Source organism: Bombina bombina, chromosome 5, assembly GCF_027579735.1.
Source record: "Bombina bombina isolate aBomBom1 chromosome 5, aBomBom1.pri, whole genome shotgun sequence".
NCBI classification, from domain to species: domain Eukaryota; kingdom Metazoa; phylum Chordata; class Amphibia; order Anura; family Bombinatoridae; genus Bombina; species Bombina bombina.
The window spans coordinates 815,436,365-815,458,658 of NC_069503.1; the positions used below are offsets into that span (position 1 = coordinate 815,436,365).

The window sequence follows — 22,294 nt, forward strand, 5'->3', positions numbered from 1 at the left end:
CCTATTTTTGGTTCAGCACCCTGGACAGGGCTTGCTAATTGGTGGGTACATTTAGCCACCAATCAGCAAGCTATACCTAGGTGCTGAACCAAAGATGGGCCAGCTAGTATGCTTAATTTTCTGCGTTTTCAAATAAAGATACAAAGAGAATGAAGAAAAAATTATAACACAAGTAAACTAGAAAGTTGCTTCAAATTGCATGCTTTATATGAATCATGAAAGACAAAATTGGGTTCAGTATCCCTTTAACTATCATTGCCTCACTCATGTAAGCAGGCACTGTGGTGGCTCTAAGGCTGAATCCACAGCTTAATAAATGGAGCCCATAGAGAAAAATGTATAAAAAGTACAATGTATTTATATCAGTAACTTTTAGTATTGCAGCAAAATAATTATGATAATAAATAAGCAGTGAAGCACAACATTTTTAATTTAAGTACTAATTTTTAATTTGATCAAATAAAAAGAGAGCTTTTGAAAAAAAATATTAGGTTTAAAAGACTGATGCTCACATATTTTCCTTGTTAGCTGTGTGGATGCTTTTCTCTACCCACCAATACAGATGTGGGATTGTCCCTGTCTGACAATACAAATAAATACCATAGGTTGCAACATGCATTTTCTGATGGAAACAGTGTTTATGTCTTTTATTCAGATATGATTCGTTCTCTTTTGTCTTACACAGTAAAATGAAAAACTATAATGTCTCTTTAAATTGTGTACAATGTTCAAATGATCAAAAAGTAGTAAAATTAAAATAAAAACATGTCAATGTATTGTAATTAAAATGAAATTAAAACAAGTGATTGATCTCACATTACAAAGTATTAGTGTATAAACAATTTTCTTTTCAAGAAATTTAGATTTGTGGTAAAGATTATTAAAGGGTAAATTATTTGAGCAATCCTCATTACAAATTTGAGTGGTAGACTCTCACTGCAACATTTGCTTGGTTAATCACAAAATCTACATCGATAATATTCAAATTTGGATGTGCAGGTTATTGAAATTTGAATAAAAGGCATGAAACGTGTATACAGCAATTTAGATAGAGACTGTTTTAAAAAGGTGGAAAAAAGGTTAAATAAATATTGTCATAATCATTCCATAAATACATTAAGAATGCCATAGTGCATATTCTGAAAAAATATTCCAATTTGATTATGAAGACAATCACCCATCTTTAATATACAGTTTTAAAAAAGTTTTAAAATTTTCCTTGTGCATAAATTTCGTAGTTATGTTATTAAATTGGTTTGCTAATTAAAATAAATCAGAACCACAATTCCCTGGATATAGTAAAGTGTGTGATTTGAATCCTATTGATAAGATTAACATATCAATAAAAACAAAAAACTGCTTATATAGCAATATTAATTAAAGTCTAGGAACTACTTCAGCATTTCACTGTTTGTCAAAAGGATCAACAAAGAAAGCTTATTGGCTGAAATAATATGTCTGTATAACTCTTACAGACAGCAAGTAGATAGAGAAACATTGTATTATTTATATTTATAGCTATGTTTAATTTAGATTTTATCATACCACTTGTTGGTATTTGTGAAAAACAAAATACTTCTTACTATAGTTTTTTTTTTTTCTACGTCTTCTTAAACAAACAAGTCAGTATTGAGAACTATAATTTTATTTATACTTCTTTAGAAGTGGCATTGTATATGAAATGTAAGGATTGTATCACAATGAATGGTTGTAATGAGGAATTTCCTTTAGAGAAACTGATTATGAAATTTAATGCCTTAATTTCTCGATGTTTACAACCCAAATCCAAATCTAATGAACAGTGAGATCTCCTAATTTCCCCAGATAAAACAGAGATTTATGTTATGTGTTGAAAAGGTTTCATTTTAACATTAGACTGATCAATCATTTCAACAATTTCATTTAGTCACAAATTTAGAATGAATAAATAAAACTTAAAAACTAAACATTTATTTCAGCATACCTTTTGTGGCTATCCTTACACAATCAATTTTGGTTTCCTGTTAAAAAAAAAAAAGAGAGAAAAAAACCCTATTATTCATTGTGTCATGTAAATAATATTAATTCCTGATATAATACACTCACATTTTTATGAATAATTATTCTATGTTTGTGTATTGTTTGTGAACTAATTTAGTAAGTCTGCTACTTGCAGTAGATCTTGTAACATAAGTATGGAAGTATGGAAGATAAGACAAACAGAACAGAAAACTAAGACAAACAAAACAGATATTTCATCAATATTGTGAAACAATGAACTGCGCAGAAATAGCACTACATTACTAAAACCTGTATCTTCTGTTTATAACGGACATGGTGTTTACCACATAATAAAAATAGCTTCCCTGTAAAATTATTGCACCAACCAAAGGCCTGTCAAAGCAAGATGTCCGTTATTGAAAGTTTGTAAGTAAACATTTAATTCAAGAGGTTGTTTATATGAAACAGGCTCGAAAATTACCATTATGCTGGTTGATTATGATTATTCATGGATTATTATTAGTATTATTATATTTATTAGCATTATTTGTAGCAGTAGCAGTAGAAGTAATAGTAGTAAAAGTGATTGCTAAGCTATATGAAACTTCAAAGGACAACAAATATATAGCACAACTGAATGCATCTGTTTATGTTTCTATCTATCTTTCTACACATATTATGATGCAAGATAATAATATTTTAACAACACCCACACATACACACAACATTGAGATTGGTATAAAAATATTTAATTCAACTTTTGAAGGAGTAACATCTCCATTTTCATGTATATGTTTTTTTTCCTGGATCTTCTGTAAATAACTTGACATACCTCAACATGTCTGATATATTTTTTAATGAAGGCATTTATACATATCTAGACGGTATATCTGAGTGACTTGAACTAAAATGCAAAACATGGTTTATGGCAGTAATGTGATATTAATACACATTGCCCTATTCCTATCTATAAATCCACGAATTCCTGTACACAATGCCTTGCACAACTTTTTACAAGGTTTTTACATTTGAATCTATTCCATTCTAAAACTCTGCAACAACACAATCATCACAAGAGTTTCCTACGTATTTGTGGTGTGATAACGCACACTATACTTTGCATGGGGAAAATTCAATACCGCTATTCAAATATATCAGAAAACAGTTTTTCTAGCAGTTTTCTAGTGTTTTATAATGTTCTAAATCAACTGCCTTAACAAATAGCGTTTTAAATACTAAACTTTTTGCACATTCACATTAAGAAATACGATCATTGCAATATAATTTTCTGATTACAAAAGAACACAAACTGCTATTTGTAGTTAAGTGAAAAAAAATCTGCATTCAACAATAAATTGAATCAATTATCCATCATGATGGTTTAGCTATTATGTATGCATTTGTAAAAGAACCTTGCCAATGTCCCTATTTCCTAGGACAGTTCTGGCTCCCCCCTGTACTTTGGTATAATTGTTCCAGAAGTCTCATATTGCAAAAACATAATTTATGCTTACCTGATAAATTTATTTCTCTTGTAGTGTATCCAGTCCACGGATCATCCATTACTTATGGGATATTAACTCCTCCCCAACAGGAAGTACAAGAGGATTCACCCAGCAGAGCTGCTATATAGCTCCTCCCCTAACTGCCATTACCAGTCATTCGACCGAAAACATGCAGAGAAAGGAAAACCATAGGGTGCAGTGGTGACTGTAGTTTAATGGAATAATTACCTGCCTTAAAGTGACAGGGCGGGCCGTGGACTGGATACACTACAAGAGAAATAAATTTATCAGGTAAGCATAAATTATGTTTTCTCTTGTTAAGTGTATCCAGTCCACGGATCATCCATTACTTATGGGATACCAATACCAAAGCTAAAGTACACGGATGACGGGAGGGACAGGCAGGCTCTTTATACGGAAGGAACCACTGCCTGAAGAACCTTTCTCCCAAAAACAGCCTCCGAAGAAGCAAAAGTGTCAAATTTGTAAAATTTGGAAAAAGTATGAAGAGAAGACCAAGTTGCAGCCTTGCAAATCTGTTCAACAGAAGCCTCATTCTTAAAGGCCCAAGTGGAAGCCACAGCTCTAGTAGAATGTGCTGTAATTCTTTCAGGAGGCTGCTGTCCAGCAGTCTCATAGGCTAACCGTATTATGCTACGAAGCCAAAAGGAGAGAGAGGTAGCCGAAGCTTTTTGACCTCTCCTCTGACCAGAATAAACGACAAACAGGGAAGACGTTTGTCGAAAATCCTTAGTTGCCTGTAGATAAAATTTCAGGGCACGGACTACATCTAGATTGTGTAGCAGACGTTCCTTTTTCGAAGAAGGATTAGGACACAAAGATGGAACCACAATCTCTTGATTGATATTCCTGTTAGTGACCACCTTAGGTAGGAACCCAGGTTTAGTACGCAGAACTACCTTGTCTGAATGAAAAATCAGATAAGGAGAATCACAATGTAAGGCAGATAACTCAGAGACTCTTTGAGCCGAGGAAATCGCCATTAAAAACAGAACTTTCCAAGATAACAACTTGATATCAATGGAATGAAGGGGTTCAAACGGAACCCCCTGTAAAACATTAAGAACTAAGTTCAAACTCCATGGTGGAGCAACAGTTTTAAACACAGGCTTGATCCTAGCTAAAGCCTGACAAAAAGCTTGAACGTCCGGAACTTCTGACAGACGTTTGTGTAAAAGAATGGACAGAGCTGAAATCTGTCCCTTTAAGGAACTAGCGGATAAACCCTTTTCTAAACCTTCTTGTAGAAAAGACAATATCCTCGGAATCCTAACCTTACTCCATGAGTAACTCTTGGATTCGCACCAATATAAGTATTTGCGCCATATCTTATGGTAAATCTTTCTGGTAACAGGCTTCCTAGCCTGTATTAAGGTATCAATAACTGACTCAGAAAAACCACGTTTTGATAAAATCAAGTGTTCAATTTCCAAGCAGTCAGCTTCAGAGAAATTAGATTTTGATGTTTGAAGGGACCCTGGATCAGAAGGTCCTGTTTCAGAGGTAGCGACCAAGGTGGACAGGATGACATGTCCACTAGATCTGCATACCAAGTCCTGCGTGGCCATGCAGGCGCTATTAGAATCACTGATGCTCTCTCCTGTTTGATTCTGGCAATCAATCGAGGAAGCATCGGGAAGGGTGGAAACACATAAGCCATCCCGAAGGTCCAAGGTGCTGTCAAAGCATCTATCAGAACCGCTCCCGGATCCCTGGATCTGGACCCGTAACGAGGAAGCTTGGCGTTCTGTCGAGACGCCATGAGATCTATCTCTGGTTTGCCCCAACGTCGAAGTATTTGGGCAAAGACCTCCGGATGAAATTCCCACTCCCCCGGATGAAAAGTCTGACGACTTAAGAAATCCGCCTCCCAGTTCTCCACTCCCGGGATGTGGATTGCTGACAGGTGGCAAGAGTGAGACTCTGCCCAGCGAATTATCTTTGATACTTCCATCATTGCTAGGGAGCTTAAAAGTTATAGCATCAAATCTTTGTAAAAAACACAATTTTAGCAAAGGATTGCTCCCATTAGCAAAGGATAACTAACCCTGATAGCAGAAAAAAAAAAAAAAATACAGAAATAAACGTTTTTTTATCACAGTCAACTACAATCTCACAGCTCTGCTGTGAGTGATTACCTCCCTCAAAACAAGTTTTGAAGACCCCTGAGTTCTGTAGAGATGAACCGGATCATGCAGGGAAGACAATAAACTTCTGACTGAATTTTTTGATGCGTAGCAAAAGCGCCAAAAAAGGCCCCTCCCCCTCACACATAACAGTGAGAGAGATCAGTAAACTGTCATAAATTAAATAAAACGACTGCCAAGTGGAAAAAAATAGTGCCCAAAACATTTTTTCACCCAGTACCTCAGAAAATTAAACGATTTTACATGCCAGCAAAAAACGTTTAACATTAATAAATTGAGTGTTATTAAAAAGCCTGTTGCTAGTCCCTGCAAATTAGGCTAAAGTTTTATGCATACAGTATAATTCCAGTGAAGTGCCATTCCCCAGAATACTGAAGTGTAAAATATACATACATGACAGCCTGATACCAGTTGCTGCTACTGCATTTAAGGCTGAGTTTACATTATATCGGTATGGCAGAATTTTCTCATCAATTCCATTGTCAGAAAATAATAAGCTGCTACATAGCTCTTTGCAGATTAATCTGCCCGCTGTCCCCTGATCTGAAGTTTACCTCTCCTCAGATGGCCGAGAAACATCAATATGATCTTAACTACTCCGGCTAAAATCATAGAAAAACTCAGGTAGATTCTTCTTCAAATTCTACCAGAGAAGGAATAACACACTCCGGTGCTATTATAAAATAACAAACTTTTGATTGAAGGTATGAAACTAAGTATAATCACCACAGTCCTCTCACACATCCTATCTATTCGTTGGGTGCAAGAGAATGACTGGTAATGGCAGTTAGGGGAGGAGCTATATAGCAGCTCTGCTGGGTGAATCCTCTTGCACTTCCTGTTGGGGAGGAGTTAATATCCCATAAGTAATGGATGATCCGTGGACTGGATACACTTAACAAGAGAAAATATGTCTTGACATACATGAGCAGAGATATTAGGTATTTGTTTGTCCTCTGTACATATTTGTTTGCATATTGTGACATCTAAGTATCCAGCACTTAATATTAGAACAGAAAAATAATAAATAAGATTTTAAATGTAGCATCAGTGAATTTTCTGCAGTTCAAATATTAAATCAAATAAAACAATATTTAATATTTGTGCATTTTGTGTCGAATTTACAATGAGGTGGCACTATGGAATGCTTCAGTGGGTGTGGTCAGGGCTCCCATAGCTCTCTGACTTGAATGCTCTGGTGTCACATTAGCATCTATGTGAAAGTTTTTGAAAACTCCTACAAATCCATCCTTAGGAGGCAGGTGAAGTGTTTGCTTCTTATACTATATATTATTTATGTTCAACTGCATTTTCCTGTTATACTGTTAACATAATCTGAGTAGTTTTACTAAATCTTTAAATTAATTACAATGGCTTTGAAATGATGCAAAAATAAACAATAAAAAAATGCCATACAATGTCCATGTCAGAGGTGGTTCTATGGGGGTGCTATGCACCTCCAAACGCATGTGTAGCACCCCCATTGATATCCGAAGGGCAGTGCATGCTCTGCTAAGCAGCTCAATTTATATTATGTGTGCTGTGTTTTTCAACTTTCTCACCAGCTTTGTTTGCACTCCAAATTTTAAAGGACCAGTCAACATAGTAGATTTGCATAATCAACAAATGCAAGATAACAATACAATGCAATAGCACTTAGTTTGAACTTCAAATGAGTAGTAGATTTTTTTCTGACAGTTATGTCTTTTTCCACTCCCCCTGTACCATGTGACAGCCATAAGCCAATCACAAATGCATACATGTACCATGTGACACCCACCAGCCATTCACAAATGCATACACACTTATTCTTGCACATGCTCAGTAGGAGCTGGTGACTCAAAAATTTTAAATATAAAAAGACTGTGCACATTTTGTTAATGGAAGTAAATTGGAAAGTTGTTTAAAATGGCATGCTCTATCTGAATAATAAAAGTTTAATTTTGATTGAGGGTCCCTTTAAGTTCTAGAATCACCACTAGAATAAGAGTGAATGTAATCACTTAAGCTGTTTAGATGTGTACCTCGTTTAAAGGTATTTTCACACATTTTACTCATATAAGTGTCTGAATAAACTAACCTACAAATGGAAGCTGTTAAATCCTTAGTATTTTGTTAGAGTGGGAGATGGGTAGTTATTTTCAAGTTATGCATCAAAAGACACATATTTTAAGCATTAAATCTGAACCTTTCTGCTCTGAGGTGATAGAATACTACAAACATACAGAATGACTTTTAATGTTAAAATTTCTGACAGACTATTTAAAAAAAAAAAATCAATAGTGCTTTACAATCCTACAGTCTTAATGCCATCAGAGAGGGACCATTATAAGAATTGGCAGAAACATTTCCAGGCTGTCAGGAAACAGCCAAAGCTCATCAGGATCTGAAGGGCTAGAAACGTCTATACAGGAAGTAGAAAACAATTTATAGGAATGTCAGAATTTAACCACACGAGACAGGATTTGTACAGTGTTTATCTGCTCTCATCTTTGAGACATCCAACTCTTTCCCATTAAAAATATATTTTTCAATGACAAGGCTGGTATCTTTAAGGTCTGGGTCACTGTTGGTAAGATATATATATATATATATATATATATATATGTGTGTGTGTGTGTGTGTGAGTGTAAGTATAATGTATATGGATAGATAGATGTATACTCTTAAGGTAAACTTTTGTAGAGTGTAGTAATCCAGTTTGAAATACATGAGCTTTTTAAATTACTCCTGGAAGCATTCATTTTTAAGGTGGGGGACATTAGAATTTACATTCTATATTTATTTATGCTAATATATTTTTTTAGCAAGAAAGGTTGCAGCCTTACTTAAATGGACACTAATTTTTTATCTTTGCTAAATCAAAAATAGTGTATGTTTAAATGTACTATTTGTTTTATTTTTATGAAAAAGGAATGTTTTATATAAGTGATGCATGACTCTGTGATTCTTTTCCATATTAGACAGTGAGATTCTATCCAGTTATGCACAAACATACTTGGATATTTGGATTTCAAAATCCAAATAAACAGAATAAGTACAAAAGTAATGTAAAATAGTTATTCAAAGATATTAAAAGCTCATTTTGGAAGTAGACTTTACAGATCACTGCATACACTGAAAATATGTCTAACAATTTTGTACAGGAATGCAATTTTATTTCCATGCAAGATAAATAATCTCTTGTCATGTAGGCTATGAATTAGGATTACATAGGGGAAAAAAAGCTAAATATTGAGCAGACAAGGAAATGAACAGTCTGGATGCAATTACTGTGAAGCATGCAGTTTTTACACTGCCCTAACTATAGGTTTGTCACCTGACTCATCGTGTCTTATGATTGGAGTGATACTGTAGGCAGACATCTCAATTCTCTAGCTCAGTAGGTGATCAAACCTGCTAATTTCAGCTTGTGCTTATTGTCTTACAAGCAAGCTAACATGTACAAGATGCCCAGCAGAGCACAAATTCAGCTTTACTTGTTTGTGGCAGGAAATTACAAATACAACACCTGTCATGAGCCTTACCCCATTCGCTCTGCTAGCAGCTTGATAATATATGCTGTAGCTTTTGTGAGGCAGAAGTGGAGAATTCCAGTAACCGTTGTATGTTTTGTTATCACCCACAGTAAATGGCAGGGAAGTTAAAAGACCGATAGCTGGAAACTCTGCAGCAAAATAGTACTGGGAATTCAGCAATGAGGAGTTCTGGAAATGGATGGGAACTGGGAAACATTTCAGAATTTCTGTTGTTGTCTTTTTAGTCCTTCGAGGGCGTTCTTCCTCAACAATAATCTGATAAACACTAAAAAAGACAGAAGAAGAGAAAATAAACACACAAAAAGATTATTTCTCAATAACACAACCCATATTTCTCAAATAATTCAATAAAGACCATTTGTTTTATAGAAAAAAGGAAACAGTAAGACTAATGCTGGTAAATTCACAGCAAGCTTAAAGGCTTTAGAACTCTGTGAGATTGTAAAATATAAATGTTTAGTTATGTGATGTATAAAACCTTTTCAATATGCATACATTAATTATTTTGCTTACTTTTACTGTATGATGTTTTTTTTTAGTAGAAATTGAGCTTGTCCCATGATCCATAAAGTGGCAAGAAACCAAAGTTTTCATCAAAATTCTTCAAATTTCCTAAACCAACTACATACTAGACAGGGGTTGCTTATGAGAATAGTGTATAATAAAAAGTGGCTAACATGGATTATAATTAAAGAGACACTATAGCCAAAGCTGGGAATTGTGTTACTGTCAATCAAATGTATGTACAATGAATATGCTGAAATTGGCCTCTCTTAGTGCTTATTAACCTATACCAAGGGTGCACCGTCAAGTAACTTTTTTTTTAACCTTTAAAGTTTACTTCAGGTCTAAAGGTGCTCTAAATATTCTAGCGCAGTTTTGTCTTGTGCTCCAGTGAAGAGTATAACTTTTAACTCGCAAATTAGTGCGGTTGCGATATCCATTGAAAGTATAGGCTGCACTCGAGCAAAGTCGGCTGCCCTAACTCTTTGCTTTACCATGGACTTGTAAAGTTGCACGTTATGGTAGTGTGGCCCAGTGATATTGGTTATCCGGCGTGCTCTATAATAAGCGAGCCAGTTATAATCTAGCCAACAATCGTAAAAAGTCGATGTAATATTTTTTAAACAGCTTTTGACATTTCCATGACAACTAGATAAGGTATCCTATTATTTTTTTATACAGAGAAAACTAAATTATTACTAGAAAAAAAAAGAGATTTAAAGTGAGGATTGGACTTCTAAAAACAACCTAGCTTTATTTTAAAAGTGGATACGATGGTCTTGAACCTATGTCCCCTCTCTGCAGACAAGGCATATTAACACTAAAATGCAAGCATTGGGGCATATTTATCAAGCTCTGTATGGAGCATGAGGCACCTTGTTTCCAGCCAGCCTTCAGGCTCGCAGGAAACAGAAGTTATCAAGAAGTTATGAAGCAACGGTCTAAAGACCTCTGCTTCATAACCTGTCCGCCTGCTCTGAGGGGGTGGACAGATATCAACCCGATCGAATACGATTGGGTTGATTGACACCCCCTGCTAGCGGCCGATTGGCCGTGAATCTGCAGGGGGCGGCATTGCACCAGCAGTTCACAAGAACTGCTGATGCAATGATAAATGCCGACAGCGTATGCTGTCAGCATTTATCGATGTACAGTGATGTGCAGCGGACATGATACACTACTTCGTATCATGTCCGCTTGCACATTGTTAAATATGACCCATTATATTAAAGTAGATTGCTTGATAAGATAATAGTATTAAAAGCAATTTAGTTATACTTCAAAAGTCATTTTCAGTTTCAGCCTACCTTTATATTCTTAAGTTTACTTATCATAAAAATGATGTAATAAAGATAGTAGATGGCCCAGTACTTATACAATACAATTGCATATATATGTGCAGCTCAGTGGCCGCAAGCAACACATCAGGTCTGATTTAAATTCCTGTTGAATATAGGTGTTACTTATCTCCATAAAACTATCTAGAAAAATAAATGTGGGGATCTAACTGTTATATAAAAATGTCAGTGTCTGGTACAAATATTTTATTTTTTTTAAAAAAGCTGTTGTTACATTTTCATCCCTATAAAAGGGATTTGAATACTTTAAATGTTCATAATAGTTGAACAATGACATGCTCTTATTGCAGCATGTAATGTTAAGACTATTGATCGTACACTACCGTGTATTTGACCCCAGCAAAGGGGGTTATTAGCATCACTAGTCACATGACTCACATGTGCAACTAGCACTGCTGATTTGATCAGTAATGATTTTTGCTCGGGACCTGCAGTGCCCTGCCGGTCCAGAACAGCACTACTACTGTATGTTTAAACCCTTTGCAGTGTAGGGTTGATGGTCTTAAAATTACATGCTCTAACAAATTAGAGTATGTAATTTTTTAACTATTATGGCCCTTTAATAAAACTTTTTTTTTTTAGCATTACATTTTAAAATATATGTTCTCAGATAATATGTTTTATATATTATTAAAAAATAGATACAGCAACATAAGCAGCTAATGGAAATTTATATTTACTAATTTTCAGTTTTAATTTTTATTCTTAAGGAAATCACTCTGAATTCCAGGCTGACATTTAGTAAAAAATCTGAAAAACTGTCTAATGATTAAAGTAAGTAATCCTTAAAAAATCCACCAGACATTTGTTACATTACTAAAGACAATGCTTGACATACTGTACATGTAAAAATTAGCTTTAAGGTACATAGGCATTTACACATGCATATACTAACACATACATAAGCATATAGACACAAACTCAAATCACACATCACATATCATATAAAAACACGTATATATAATTTTCTGATTTTCTGTAATTGTTTCAAGTATTTAAAAAACAAAAACAAACTGCCTTTGAAAGCCAGAAGGTTTCAGCACCTTGGAGAGCAACTGGGACTCAACACATTTATACAAACAGTGTAAATATGTACTGGTTCTCAAGTATAACACTATACTTCAGGGAAAATCTCCATTTGGTTACTGAGCCCTATAATATATTTTAAAACTGTCTGATCTTTGCACTAGGGCATTATATTGCAATTTATGTGTATCTTCTTTACATCCAGAAACCTGCATAGCAGAATAAGCTAATACTTGCCTTTCTAAAGTTCTCTGTGGGACCTAACAGACCTGACAACTTGTCTTAGATAATTTCGCCAGAGAGGAGAGACTTAAATCATCATGACTTAAATCTAAGGAATTACCATTGAAAACATGCATATAATTAGCTTTTTATTCAATAAACTTAAAGGGACACTGAACCCAAATTTTTTCTTTTGTGATTCAGATAGAGCATGCAATTTTAAGCAACAATCTAATTGACTTCTATTATCAAATTGTCTTCATTCTCTTGGTATCTTTATTTGAAAAGTTTAGATGCCGGCCCATTTTGGTGAACAAACTGGGTTGTTCTTGCTGATTGGTGGATGAATTCACCCACCAATAAACAAGTGCCTTCCATGGTTCTGAACAAAAAAAAATGCTTCAATGCCTTCTTTTTCAAATAAAGAAAGCAAGAGAATGAAGAAAAAATGATACTAGGTGTAAACTAGAAAGTTGCTTAAAATTGCATGCTCAATCTGAATCACGAAAGAAAACATTTGGGTTCAGTGTCCCTTTAAAGGGACATAAAATCCTAACATTTTCTTTCATGATTTTGATATAACATACCATTTTAAACAACTTTCCAATTTACTTCCATTATCAAATCTGCTTGATTCTCTTGTTATCCATTGCTGAAGGAACAGCATTGCACTACTGGCAGCATGATTAATACATCTAGTTAGCCAATTACAAAAGACAAATGTGTGAAGGAACCAATTAGCAGCAGCTCCCACTAGTGTAGGATATGTGCATATTATTTTTCAACAAGGGTTACCAAGAGAACAAAGCACATTTAAAAATAGAAGTGAATTTAAAAGTGTCTTAAAATTACATGCTCTCTCTGAATCATGCAAGTTTAATTTTGATTTTCCTATCCCTTTAAGCCCTCTTTGAAAGCCAATGAGTTAACAACATTTCCAGGTTATGAATAGCTTTCACTTTCATGTTTTTTTTTTAACAATTTAGTTTTGAGAAGAATAGCAAAACTTAATTTAACCCCTTATAAGTATTAGTTAAGCTTTGTATCTTGATACTGGGCGCCGTCATCTTGGAGCTTATATTTGTTACTTAACTTTTAAACTGAGTAAACAACTGCAATAATGTAACTATTCTGCTTTCTATTGCATGGACTAAACTAAAGTGAAAGGTACAACTGTCAAAAAGCCGATCTACTTCTGTCACAGGATGCAGCAATACGTGAGTTACAAGTTGGTGGTGCCCCGTATAAATAAAATGCAGAAATTTACCAACTGGATTCTGTATTTATTTAAAATAAGAGAATGGCTTTAAAGAGAGCTGCAGGTACAGGAGTAAAAAACAATAGCTTGGTGAGTAGTAATTAACCTACTGTAGTTGCACCCAGCGGTTTAATGTCCCTTTAAGAATAAGGTAGTATCGTGAATGAAGAAGAGGCTGTACAACGTATCCAAATAAACAATACTCAGGTTTCTTCTGGAGATACAACCTAGAAAGACATGGACAAGTAAGATAGGCTGATGCGTTTCACGCCCTCTAGTGGTGCTTCATCAGAGTCTCTGATGAAGCGCCACTAGAGGGCGTGAAACGCGTCAGACGATCTTAGTTGTCCATGTCTGTCTAGGTTGTATCTCCAGAATAAACCTGAGTATTGTTTATTTGGATATGTTGTGCAGCCTCTTCTTCATTTACGTTGCTATCGGTGGTTGGTTCCCACATCCACGGCTTTGCACCTTGCTCGGACGGACTGTTGCTATTCAAGGGCTATGGCGAGGATTGCTTATTGACAGGTGATGTCATCACTCCTCGACACCTTGTGTACCCAGTGAATGCAGGCAATAGCGGCTGTTTCTTCACCTACAATAAGGTAATATCCTATGCCTTTGATTTTTTTCTATTTGCATATGGGTTGATCAAGTATTTTTTTTGCCATGATGATAACCTAATTTTCGTACCATAAAAGTTACCAAATACACAAGCCATTGCCCTTGCTATGCTTACCACCTGCACCCTAGAGGTATATGAGATCCTTTAATTAAGTCAATAGTCTCCTGTTTCTAATAAAAGGTATTTTGTGTATCTGGTGGATGTTGTGTTTAGGTCATAGGGTTTAAATTCAGCTCCCCTTTGGGGGTCTAATTCCTTTAGTATTTTATTATGAAGAGGCTCTAAAAGAGCCCACAATTTCATGAAACTCCCTGATGGTTAGTTGTGGAAGGTGATCATTATTACTACCATGATCACCTTCATCTTTAAGGGAATGTGACCTCCCTTCCATAGAAAACAAAATTTATGCTTACCTGATAAATTTATTTCTCTTGTGGTGTATCCAGTCCACGGGTTCATCCATTACTTGTGGGATATTCTCCTTCCCAACACGAAGCTTCAAGAGGACACCCACAGCAGAGCTGTCTATATAGCTCCTCCCCTAACTGCCACCCCCAGTCATTCGACCGAAGACAAGCAAGAAAAAAGGAGAAACTATAGGGTGCAGTGGTGACTAGTTTAAAAATAAAAAACACCTGCCTTAAAATGACAGGGCGGGCCATGGACTGGATACACCACAAGAGAAATAAATTTATCAGGTAAGCATAAATTTTGTTTTCTCTTGTAAAGGTGTATCCAGTCCACGGGTTCATCTATTACTTGTGGGATACCAATACCAAAGCTTTAGGACACGGATGAAGGGAGGGACAAGGCAGGAACTTAAACGGAGGGCACCAATGCCTGTAAGACCTTTCTCACAAAAATAGCCTCCGAAGAAGCAAAAGTATTGAATTTGTAGAATTTAGAAAAAGTATGAAGCGAAGACCAAGTCGCCGCCTTACAAATCTGTTCAACAGAGGCCTCATTTTTAAAAGCCCATGTGGAAGCCACCGCTCTAGTGGAATGAGCTGTAATTCTTTCAGGAGGCTGCTGGCCAGCAGTCTCATAAGCTAAGCGGATTATGCTTCTCAGCCAAAAAGAAAGAGAAGTTGCCGAAGCCTTTTGGCCTCTCCTCTGTCCAGAGTAGACAACAAACAAAGCAGATGTTTGACGAAAATCCTTCGTAGCTTGTAAATAAAACTTTAAAGCTCGAACCACATCAAGATTGTGTAAAAGACGTTCTTCTTTGAGGAAGGATTAGGACATAATGAAGGAACAACAATCTCCTGATTGATATTCTTATTAGATACTACCTTAGGAAGAAACCCAGGTTTGGTACGCAAAACTACCTTATCTGCATGGAAAATCAGATAAGGGGAATCACACTCTAAAGCAGATAACTCCAAAACTCTTCGAGCCGAGGAGATAGCTACTAAAAACAGAACTTTCCAAGATAAAAGTTTAATATCTATGGAATGCAAAGGTTCAAACGGAACCCCTTGAAGAACTTTAAGTACTAAATTTAAACTCCATGGCGGAGCAACAGGTTTAAACACAGGCTTGATTCTAACTAAAGCCTGACAAAACTCCTGAACGTATGGAACCTCAGCCAGACGTTTGTGCAAAAGAATAGACAGAGCAGAAATCTGTCCCTTTAAGGAACTAGCAGACAATCCTTTCTCCAATCCCTCTTGGAGAAAGGATAAGATTCTAGGAATCCTGACTTTGCTCCAAGAGTAACCCTTGTATTCACACCAATGAAGATATTTACATCATATCTTATGATAGATGTTCCTGGTGACAGGCTTTCGAGCATGAATTAAGGTATCAATGACCGACTCGGAAAAACCACGCTTTGATAGAATCAAGTGTTCAATCTCCAAGCAGTCAGACGCAGAGAAATTAAATTTAGATGTTTGAAAGGACCTTGAAGTAGTAGGTCCTGCCTTAGCAGCAGAGTCCATGGTGGAAAGGATGACATGTCCACCAGATCTGCATACCAAGTCCTGCGTGGCCACGCAGGAGCTATCAAAATCACCGAAGCTCTCTCCTGCTTGATCTTGGCAATCAGATGAGGGAGCAGAGGAAACGTTGGGTGGAAACACATAAGCCAGGCTGAAGGACCAGGGCGCTGCTAGAGCATCTATCAGTGCTGCCTTGGGATCCCTGGACCTGGACCCGTAACGAGGAAGCTTGGCGTTCTGACGAGACGCCATGAGATCCAGTTCTGGTTTGCCCCATAGTTGAACCAACTGGGCAAATACCTCCGGATGGAGCTCCCACTCCCCCGGATGAAAAGTCTGCCGACTTAGGAAATCCGCCTCCCAGTTCTCCTGGGATATGGATAGCTGAGAGATGGCAAGAGTGAACCTCTGCCCATAGAATTATCTTTGAAACCTCCAACTTTGTCAGGGGGCTCCTTGTACCTCCCTGATAGTTGATATAGGCTACAGTCGTGATGTTGTCCGACTGAAATCTGATGAACCTGACCGCAGCTAGCTGAGGCCAAGCCTGAAGAGCATTGAATATCGCTCTTAGTTCCAGAATGTTTATCAGAAGGAGGGCTTCCTCCTGAGTCCATGAACCCTGAGCCTTCAGGGAGTTCCAGACTGCGCCCCAGCCCAGAAGGCTGGCATCTGTCATCACTATAGTCCATTCTGGGCTGCGGAAACTCATTCCCCTGGACAGATGGACCCGAGATAGCCACCAGAGAAGAGAATCCATGGTCTCTTGATACAGATTTAGCAGAGGGGACAAATCTGTGTAATCCCCATTCCACTGATTGAGCATGCAAAGTTGCAGTGGTCTGAGATGTAGGCGGGCAAATGGAACTATGTCCATTGCCGCTACGATTAGGCCGATTACTTCCATACACTGAGCCACTGATGGCTGAGAAGTGGAATAAAGAGCACGGAAGGAAGTTAGAAGCTTTGACAACCTGACCTCTGTCAGAAAAATCTTCATTTCTACTGAATCTATCAGAGTTCCTAGGAAGGAAACTCTTGTGAGAGGGGAGAGAGAACTCTTTCCTTAGTTCACCTTCCACCCGTGAGACCTCAGGAATGCCAGAACAATGTCCATATGGAACTTGGCGATTTGAAAATTCGATGCCTGTATCAGAATGTCATCTAGGTAAGGAGCCACCGCTATGCCTCGTGGCCTTAGAACCACCAGTAGGGACCCTAGAACCTTCGTAAAGATTCTTGGTGCTGTGGCTAACCCGAAGGAAAGAGCCACAAACTGGTAATGCCTGTCTAGGAAGGCAAACCTGAGAAACCGATGATGATCTCTGTGTATCGGAATGTGGAGATAAGCATCCTTTAATTCCATGGTAGTCATATATTGACCCTCCTGGATCATAGGTAGGATGGTTCTAATAGTCTCCATCTTGAAGGATGGGACCCTGAGAAATTTGTTTAGGATCTTGAGATCCAAGATTGGTATGAAAGTTCCCTCTTTTTTGGGAACTATAAACAGATTTGAATAGAATCCCTGCCCCTGTTCCTCCCTTGGAACTGGGTGGATCACTCCCATAACCAGAAGGTCTTGAACGCAACATAAGAATGCCTCTCTCTTTATCTGGTTTGCAGATAATTGTGAGAGATGAAATCTCCCCTTTGGAGATGAGGCTTTGAAATCCAGAAGATATCCCTGGGAAACAATCTCCAGAGCCCAGGGATCCTGGATGTCTCTTGCCCAAGCCTGGGCGAAGAGAGAAAGTCTGCCCCAAGCTGCGCCACTCATGAAGTTTCGAAAGGAATGAAAATTAGTCTGTTTGGTCCTTAATTTGTTGGACCTATCCTGGGGAAGGGCGCAGCCTTTTCCTCCAGTAATATCAGAAATGATCTCCTTCAATCCAGGCCCGAATATGGTCTGCCCTTTGAAGGGGATGTTGAGAAGCTTAGACTTTGAAGTAACATCAGCTGACCAGGATTTAAGCCATAGCGCCCTACGTGCCTGAATGGCAAAACCTGAATTCTTAGCCGTTAGCTTTGCTAAATGAAAAATGGCGTCAGAAATAAATGAATTGGCTAACTTAAGAGCTTTAAGCCTGTCTAGGATATCATCCAATGGGGTCTCCAACTGTAGAGCCTACTCAAGAGACTCTAACCAGAAAGCCGCTGTAGCAGTGACTGGGGCAATGCATGCAAGAGGCTGGAGAATAAAACCTTTTTTTGTATAAATATTTTCTTAAGGAAACCCTCTAATTTTTTATCCATTGTATCTAGGAAAGCACAACTGTCCTCTACGGGGATAGTTGTATGCTTAGCTAGGGTAGAGACTGCTCCCTCCACCTTAGGGACCATCTGCCACGAGTCCCGTGGAGCGGCATCTATGGGAAACATCTTTTTAAAAGCAGGAGGGGGAGAGAACGGTACACCTGGTCTATCCCATTCCTTCGTAATAATTTCTGAAAACCTCTTAGGGATTGGAATAACATCAGTGTAAACAGGCACTGCAAAGTATTTGTCCATTTTACACAATTTCTCTGGGACTACAATGGTGCCACAGTTATCCAGAGTCGCTAAAACCTCCCTGAGCAAGACGCGGAGGTGTTCAAGCTTAAATTTAAATGCTGTTATTTCAGAGTCAGATTGAAGTAACGCCTTCCCTGAATCAGAAATGTCACCCACAGATAGAAGCTCTCCTGCTTCGGCTTCTGTACATTGTGAGGGTATATCAGACATAGCTACTAAAGCGTCAGAAAGCTCTGTATTTGTTCTAGCCCCAGAGCTGTCTCGCTTTCATTGTAACCCTGGCAGATTGGACAATACTTCTGTGAGGGTATGATTCATAACTGCCGCCATGTCTTGTAAGGTAAACGCATTGGATGCGCCAGATGTACTTGGCGTCACTTGCGCGGGAGATATAGGTTCTGACACATTGGGAGAGCTAGGTGGTTTAACTTCCCTTTTGTCAGTCTGAGAAACCTCTGGTGATAAATCTTTAAAAGCCATAATATGGTCTTTATAACTTATAGAAAGGTCAGTGCATTTGGTACACATTCTAAGAGGAGGTTCCACAATGGCTTCTAAACATAATGAACAAGGAGTTTCCTCTATGTCAGACATGTTTAACAGACTAGTAATGAGACCAGCAAGCTTGGAAAACACTTTAATAAATGTGAAAAAGCAATTAAACAAAAACGGTACTGTACCTTTAAGAGAAAAAAACTACCACATAAACTTCAAAACAGTGTTAAAAAGTAGTAAACTCTACAAAATTTTTACAGTGTGTATAAGAGACTAAAGCAGCATTGCACCCACTTGCAAATGGATGATTAACCCCTTAGGCCCCAAACCGGATTAGAAAAACGGTAAAACCGTTAAAAAACAGTCAAACACACTGCCACAGCTCTGCTGTGGCTCCTACCTGCCCTTAAACACAATTTTTTCAGGAAAAAAACCCCTCTATAGTGGTCCTAGATGCCAGAGGACTCTTTTAGGGAAGCTCAGTCTAGATATCAACTGCGCATAAAGTGCGCGAAAATAGGCCCCTACCACCATGCACTCAATGTCAGAGGGCCTTAAAAATTTACTCCAAGGAGTAATCTAACAAGCCATGTGGAAAACTAGGCCCCAAATAAAGATTTATCCCCCTCAGAGAAAAAACGTTTTTTCTGTAAGTTATGCAAACGTTTTTACACTAAGTAATATGAGAGTTAACATGAATATTACCCTTATCTTGTAAGCATGATCCCAGTCATTGTTAAATCACTGTATCAGGCTTACATCAAATATACCAGGCACTGTCAGCATTTTCTAGACCTTATCATCTCTCTAGAAAAAAAATATACTGAACATACCTCAAAGCAGGTGATCTGCAAACTGTCCCCCCAACTGAAGTTTTCTTTCCATACTCTTCAGTTATGTGTGAGAACAGCAATGGACCTTAGTTACAAACCGCTAAGATCATCAACCTCCAGGCAGATTCTTCTTCCAATTTCTGCCTGAGAGTAAAACAGTACCGTTTAAAAATAACAAACTCTTGATTGAAGGTAAAAACTACACTAAGTCACCACATATCTCTTGATACTTCCTTTCTTGTCGAGAGCTGCAAGAGAATGACTGGGGGTGGCAGTTAGGGAGGAGCTATATAGACAGCTCTGCTCTGGGTGTCCTCTTGCAGCTTCCTGTTAGGAAGGAGAATATCCCACAAGTAATGGATGAACCCGTGGACTGGATACACCTTTACAAGAGAAATTATCCTCTGTTTCTCATTATACTTGTTTACATTCTAGGAGTAAGTGAACCCTCATTTTAAAAAAGGGCCGTTACATAGTTTGCATGCCTGATGGAGCTCACATGAGCAGATAATTATAAAAGTGAGTTTTAGCAAAACTAACCAAATATTTCTTCCAGAGAAAACAATAGAACCTAGTAAAAGGGATAAGGTTAATGTTAGTTGTAATATTTGAAGAACACCTGATATATATTATTAGTTATGGTTGGTAAACTTTAATTTTACTATTTGCTATGCATCTTTATGCACTCTCTAATTGTGTTTACAAATCTGATTGAATTCTCTAACGTAGGAACTACAACCCCAATTCCGAAAAAGTTGGGACAGTATGGAAAATGCAAAAAACTAATAAAAAGAGTAATTTGAAAATCCAATTCATCCTGCACTATATTGAAAACACATTAAGAAATTATTTGATGTTATACTTTGTGCATTTAATGTATTTCTTAAAATATACACTCATTTCAAATCTTATGACTGCAACACGTTCCAAAAAAGTCCCAATATTTTCAGAACTGGGGTTGTACAAGCATATTGGATGAGGTTACACAAAGTAAATATATTGAGTCTTTACCCTATTAATTTATCATCAGTATTTGAAGCCCTCTGTGCATCATGCAATTTTTTGGGAAAGGAAATTATAAAAATAAAATGCCCCAAAATAAAATAAATGTCAATATTTACAACAGGAGAGAGTTGCTTCCTGGCAATATGAGCAGCACACAATTTTAACAATGGTGGTTTAGTTGCATCGAAAGAGTGACTCAAGTTGGACTTTATTTTTAGTTATAAAGAAAAAAAATTAGGAGGCGGTACTAATTTTTATGGCGGTACTAATTTTTAGTCAGAGCATTTATTTGACATTTTACTCCAGTTACATTCTTCCATTGTGTAATATGGTTTTGATTTTTGCATAAAACTTACAGATACATAATGATATACAAATCAATCATGAAAAATTTACTGAACTTGAAATAGTAGGATTAACATTTCATTTACACAAAGTAAATTTTATTCACCAGTAGTGAAGGGCAAAAGTTTTTAGTGCCAAATAAGCTGCAAAAACAAATAACAAGCTTAACATTTTAAGATGCATTTTAGCTGATTAGGAAATTGAGGCCAAACTTTGTTACAATCCCGAGAAGAACATTACAGATGCAATATGTCTCCTGGAAACTATTTCAGGTGAAAAGTAATTATCTTAGGTACTCGAACAGGGGGGAAAGTAATTATCCTTGGTACTCAAACAGGAATAAAATAAATATAAATTGAAAAAGCTGGTTTGGAAATGCATTAAATCATGTAATCCATGTTTCAAATGAACATTTAATCAGGTTTCACAATCCGGTATTAGGAGAGAAATTGTTCTCTTCAGAGAAGAAACACTTTAACATTTCAGTCTGCTGTGATGAGGCTCTTTATTTATTTCCTCACAAAAGACTATAAAATATCTGAGCCACTAAAGAGCCAATCTATAGCCCAGCCATTGTATTTGAAGCAGTTCCCACAAAAACATTTAGCTTTTAATCGCAAGTGAATTACAGAGCAATTCAAGCATGTGACTTCACTGATGCATGTAGCAAAACCAGGGCCTATACAATACACTAAAGTGCTTGAAAAAATAGATTATGGAACTATGGAGAAAAGATGAGCAATTTGGGCCATTGCATGTAGCAATAGCCCAAGCTCTATAAGTACATTCAAAGTATGTGATTCACAGTCAGTAATAGTGGGGCATATGGCCTACAAAACACCCAACACAATGCAAAGATTCTTAGCTCAGCTAAAGAAGAGAGTAAAAACATTCACTCTGCAGTTACTGTACAATATGTCACCTTCATTTGTTCCTCATACTGTTTATATGCATCACTATGCTTGCTCTAGTTC

At 37.1% G+C, this 22,294-nt stretch overlaps 1 protein-coding gene across 6 annotated transcripts in view; it reads right to left on the minus strand.

Annotated features, from left to right (window-relative positions):
- PTPRM (protein tyrosine phosphatase receptor type M) overlaps window positions 1–22,294 on the minus strand; it is a 1,348,209-nt gene that overhangs the window by 557,532 nt on the left and 768,383 nt on the right. For all 6 annotated transcript variants that reach the window (XM_053714931.1, XM_053714930.1, XM_053714929.1 and 3 more), the window contains 2 exons: window positions 9,181–9,457; window positions 1,964–2,000 (listed from right to left, as the gene is read on the minus strand). In XM_053714931.1, coding sequence (XP_053570906.1) covers window positions 1,964–2,000; window positions 9,181–9,457 — 314 coding nt within the window. The remainder of the gene's footprint in view (window positions 1–1,963; window positions 2,001–9,180; window positions 9,458–22,294) is intronic.